The sequence below is a fragment of the Loxodonta africana genome, chromosome 3 (assembly GCF_030014295.1).
Source record: "Loxodonta africana isolate mLoxAfr1 chromosome 3, mLoxAfr1.hap2, whole genome shotgun sequence".
Taxonomy (NCBI): domain Eukaryota; kingdom Metazoa; phylum Chordata; class Mammalia; order Proboscidea; family Elephantidae; genus Loxodonta; species Loxodonta africana.
In genome coordinates this window covers 15,121,098-15,126,596 of record NC_087344.1, presented here as the reverse complement: position 1 = coordinate 15,126,596, position 5,499 = coordinate 15,121,098, and the positions used below count along the sequence as shown (strand labels likewise).

The 5,499-nt window shown below is 46.7% G+C and overlaps 1 protein-coding gene across 1 annotated transcript; it reads right to left on the bottom strand.

Annotated features, from left to right (window-relative positions):
- Positions 1-2,533: 2,533 nt before the first annotated feature.
- LOC135230487 (serine/threonine-protein kinase MARK2-like) lies at positions 2,534-5,411 on the bottom strand. The gene has a single exon (XM_064279840.1). It carries the CDS (start codon positions 5,221-5,223, stop codon positions 3,193-3,195), a length of 2,031 nt encoding a protein of 676 aa, XP_064135910.1. The 5' UTR covers positions 5,224-5,411; the 3' UTR covers positions 2,534-3,192.
- Positions 5,412-5,499: the final 88 nt, after the last annotated feature.

Below are 5,499 nucleotides of genomic sequence, written 5' to 3'. Positions count from 1 at the left end.
CCTGGTCGTAAAACACCTGAGACAGAGGGCCATAGCAGCCTGCAGTGGATCTTCATCCCATGGTGTACAGTGTACCCTCTTGTGCTAACCCAAGCAGAGGAGGTAGAGCGAGCCTGCCATTCCTGCTCTCTTAGTCTTCTAGCGCTGCTGTAATAGAAATACCACAAGTGGATGGCTTTAACAAAGAGAAATTAATTTCTTCACAATATAGTAGGCTGAAAGTCCAAATTCAGGGTGTCAGCTCCGGGGGAAGGCTTTCTTTCTCTGTCGGTCTTCTCATCAATTTTCCCCTGATAGAGGAGCATCTCAGGTGCAGGGACACTAGGTCCAAAGCATGAGCTTCGCTCCTGTTGCTGCTTTATTAGGGGTATGAGGTCCCCAACTCTCTGCTTGCTTCCCTTTCCTTTTTATCTCTTGAGACATAAGGGGTCGTACAGACCACACCCCAGGGTAACTGCTTTTACGTTGGATGAGGGGTGTGACCTGGGTAAGGATGGCGTTACCATCCCATCCTAATCCTCTTTAACATAAAATTACAATCTCAGAATGGAGGACAGTCACAAGATACAGGGAATCATAACCCAGCTAAAGTGATGCGCACTTTTTGGGGGGGACATAATTTAGTCCATGAGGCGTACCTAAAATTCCTCTTGCAATTATGCCAAAAAATATGCGGCCTGAGGAGGACCAGGGGTCAGGGCAGAAGAGCAGAAGCATAAGAACAACCCATCCTGGAGAGAAAGAAGGCCAGTCCTGTGCCCTCTGTGAACAGCAGCGTTTTCACAAACAAACACGGAATTGACCATTCCAGAAATTAAGGGAAGACCACCTTGGCCAGGGCAACATCCACAATGCTTTGGATAGTCTATCTGATTCAGGATCAGGGGCCTCCATGGCATCTACCTGTACCTCAGTCTCTCCACCCCAGTCCTACATATACCACGAATCCAGGAGAGACTCGGTGCAGCCCAACCAGGACTCTGGAGTGTGCTCCAGGGTGAGCAACAGTGACGTGCTGCAGTTTAGAACATCTTCCCAGTGTGTCTGTGAGGCTTCCTCCTCATCCCACACCATGAGCAGCAGTGGTGGAGCTCAGAAGGAACTGGTTTCCTCCAGGGAGAGTGAAAACTAAGCTCTTTGCATGCTGAGAAGCTGCAAGAGATTCCTGACCAGCTGAGTTTGCCTCAGATTGTGAGCCCAGCCTCTCCCTGTGTCAGCAGCCAGGGATGGCAGGGGGCCACGGAGATTTATTCAGTGTTATTTGCAGGATTACATGTCTTGGTTTGCCAGCTCAGCCCCACATATTTCTAACTCACTACAAGTAGTAAGAAGGAAAAGGAGGAGATATTGGGAATGATGAAGAATTTGGTAATGGGGGTCCATCCATTTAGCAGGACAATAAATTGAGAAATGAGTCTGGACAGGCTTAAGTGATTGGAACTCAGTATTTGGAACGCCCCCGCATCACTTTGGCAAGCTCTTGCTCTTTCTTTAGCTGCACTACATATTTTTCACAATGTAAATCCTGTCAACCATAGGCCCTTAGAAGTATTGACCTATTTTCCTACTAATTATAATGCTCTCTCTCCCCCACCAGTTCAAGCCCTTTTCCTGAGGCAGAAATGAATCCCACTAACTAAGTGATCAAGGGCAGTGGTTACTAATCAGTACATGCAAGGAAGATAAAGTATATGGTATAAATTAGGTGGACCAAAGCATGTCTCAAAAAATCAGGAACTATAACTAGCTTGGAAGTTCTTCCCTAATGTAACCTTCTCACACTGTCAAAACACAAGTTTCTTTTTTTTTTTTTTTTAAAATAACATTCAGTATTTTATATGTCCTATAGGAATTCTAATTGTGGCTGTGCCCCCAGTAATCAGGCATGGCTGCTGGGGCGTTATAGCAAAGCAATTTCTTATGGAAAATGTATTTAATCCCATGGAGCTATCTAAGCACTCTTCACGTGGGAGAGTCTAACCAAATTGACAACTACCTGCTTCCAGTGTGTGCTAGGCCTACCAAAACCATTAATACGGAAATATTTGTTGGAAACTGATACCCAGTGTTAAAAAATATAGACATGTCACTGTACAGGAGACAGAGCCAACCATGAAAAGCTGAGAAGCAAGGTCAATTTGGGCAAAATTTATTGGCATGCCACCTCCAAGGCTACTAAAGTTCTATAAATGGGTGTGCTAGAAAAATTTCTCCTAGGGTGGAGACGATAGGGCAGGTGGTCTCCCTCTGAAAACAATAAACAGGTTCAGAAAAGGATCCAGTGTATAATAGAATTGATGCCTATTCTTGAAATACTTAGGCCCACTTGAAAGTCTTCCATGTTGAGTTTCGCATGGCCCAGGATCTAATTTGATGGCTAAACTCCAGATTTTTTCACAAGGAAGAACATATGATGTCATTCCACAACTCGCCTGGTCTTCGGTCATTAGTGTTCAGTCAGTGAATGTATTCTTGAGATGGTCTCTAAATTCAGGTGGGACAAGCTCAAAGTCATACTTTGGCTCTTGTGGACTTGGTCTGATTTTCTTCAGCTTCAAGATGTTTCAGAAATAGACTGGAGGCCTTTCTTTCAAGTCATCTGTGTGTGGAGTTAAACCGACAACTTTCTGGTTTGCTGTTCAGTGCATCCCAAGGGACTCCAGAGAGATCTCGATGGCCCTGTTAGTGAATCAAGTGGCTTTCCCTATTACAAGCTTTCCTTTGTCTGTCTGAACGGATGAATTTGGGAGTGTTTGTTTTGTTTTCATGAATTCTTTGCTTCATGTTTGCTGCAGCGGATCTGTAGGAATCTGAGAGCAAAGACGAGGTGGAAGTGCTTAAACCTGGAGAGGCCAAGCTGTTGTCGCTGAAGTTTACGTGGAGGAACCAGCTCCATGGAGCCCAACGAGATGATGTGGAAGATCTGCCAAGTGTGCGATGCCAACAGCTGCGAGTGGGATGTCTCCCGGGCATATGTGTTGCTGTGCACACGTGACGTGCAGGCCAAGAGGACTTTGTGCAGTGGAGGATGAAGGTATGCACACTGCCTTGATGATTGCTCAACAGGGTTCAAGTGAAGTGAATTTCAGGCACCTTTTTTAGGTGGGTTTTCCGAACATTGCCTTCAAAATTACAAAGGAGCTTAAACCTTGGAACTCCTGTTTTCTCTCAGGCAGCTCTGCTGCCCCCATTTTAAAGTGCAAGGTCCCTGGTGATTTTTGAGACGATGCTATTGAAGGCCTCAGAGGTCCCTGAAATTCTCTTCACTTTTACCCCATTGAGAGTCCTCCGAGGCAGGGTGCACACCTCCATCCTCCACTGAGTGAAGTCCTGTTGTCCTGGTGTGCCATTCATACACAGCAGTGTGTATTTGTGGGTGAGATCCCAGTCACAGCCATTGGCATCCAACACTTGACAGATCTCCTGCAGCATCTCGTCGGGCTCCAAGGAACTGGTGATCTTCATCCTCCAGGTAAATTTGAGAGAGCGTGGTTTGGCCTCTTGAGGTTTGATCATTTGTGCAGCTTTGCTGTCCGATGCTTTGTGGTCCTTTTTGTCATATGTAAAACAAAGGCATCTTCTCATGAGCTTAAAGAACCTCCCAGTGGCCTGCTTCCAGCCCTGGCTGCTGACAGAGGAAGAGGCTGGACTCACAGTCTGGGGCAAACTCGGCTGGTCAGGTAACTCATGCACTTGCTCCTCAGAGGAAGAGGCTAGACTCACAGTCTGGGGCAAACTCGGCTGGTCAGGTAACTCATGCACCTGCTCCTCATTTGCGGAGCTTAGATTTGACATTCCCTGGGTAAAACTGGTTTTCTCCGGGGCCCCGGCACTCTCGTTGATGGTGTTGGCTGAGGAGGAAGGCACAGAAACACACTGGGGTGGTGTGATGGGCTGTGGCACCTCACTGTTTCTCCCCTTGGCATACAGGTCAGAGTCCTGGTTGGGCTGTGCCCAGGCTGTGGTAGATTGCTGCCGCAGGTGGGCCAGGGCCAGGGAGAATGATGGAGAAGTAGACACCATGGAGGTCCCCATCCCTCCCTCAGAGAGAGTGTTCAAAGCATCGCGGATGTAGTAACCAAAGGTGGGAATGGTGGGCTCAGTGTAACTGCGCTGCTTGGGTTTAGGACAGACGGTAGGAGGCACTTCATGGGATGAGGAAGGAGTGTGGCTATCGGTGCAATGGGCTTCAGCCTGGGGTTCCAGGGTGCTGGTGTGGCTGTCAATGTCATATGTGTCGTGACGTAGGATCAGATAGGTGGCGTTCGCATCATTGTAATTGTGGTTCAACAGTGAGTCATGAATGTCTTCCTGCACGTAACCCGTGTTCACCGTCACCTCAGTGTGCCAGTGGTTATCGTAGTCTGGGAGTGGCTGGACGTAGAGCTTTTGTTTTTCTTCATGGCTCACCTTCATCCATAGATGTGCTAGGATGTCCTCTAATGTGGCTCTCTTTCTTGGGTCACGAATGAAAATTTTACTGAGCAGGTGTTGACACTGGCTAGACATGTGGAAGGGAACGTGATATTGTCCCTGCAGCACCTGCTCTCGCAGCTTCGTCAAGGTCTTCCCACGAAAAGGCAGAGATCCAGTTACCATGAAGTATAGGATGACTCCCAGGCTCCACACATCCACTGGGGGTCCGTCATACTTTTCTCCCTGAAGGAGTTCTGGGGCAGAATAAGGGGGAGTGCCACAGAAGGTATCCAGCTTGCTCCCTGTGGTGAATTGAGTTCCTAAACCAAAGTCTGCAAGTTTGATGTTCATTCGCTTGTCCAATAGTAGGTTTTCTGTTTTCAGATCCCTATGAACAATACCCTTGTCGTGGCAGTACTTCACCGCTGACACTATTTGTTGGAATTTCGTTTGGGCCTCTTTTTCGCTCATGAAGCCATGATTCACGAGGTGGTAAAAGAGGTCCCTTCCACTTGCATACTCCATGACTATATAGAGGGCGTGCTCATTCTCTATGACTTCAAACAGCTTTACAATATTTGGATGATGGAGATCCTTCATAATTTCTATCTCTCTGTATAGTCTGTGGAGGTCGGAGGACGTGTGCTGGATCTTGTCAATTATTTTAATGGCTACCTCTTGGCCGGTGATGATGTGCTGGGCCAGCTTGACCTTGGCAGATGCCCCCTTGCCGATGGTTCTGAGGAGGTGGTAGCGTCCCACATGAGTTTCCTCCACAGCAGAGAAGGCTAAGTGGCTCTGCAGCATGTTGGCTATGGTGCGAAGGCGTAGCGGGCTTTGGGATAAGAGGTGCCCTGGTGGTAGGATTAAAAACTTAAAAACCCAAAACCCTAAAAAGTGGTGACTAAAAACTTAATGAAATATGGAAAAAATGAGAAAAAGTTAAAATAGAATCAAAAAGGTAAAATGAGAAAAGAGGAAGTAAAATTTTAAAAACTGACAAAAATAAGATAAATTGTATATATAAACAAAACAAGAAATCAATGAGAAAGATTCAAAAAAGGAATAAATAACATGAGGATA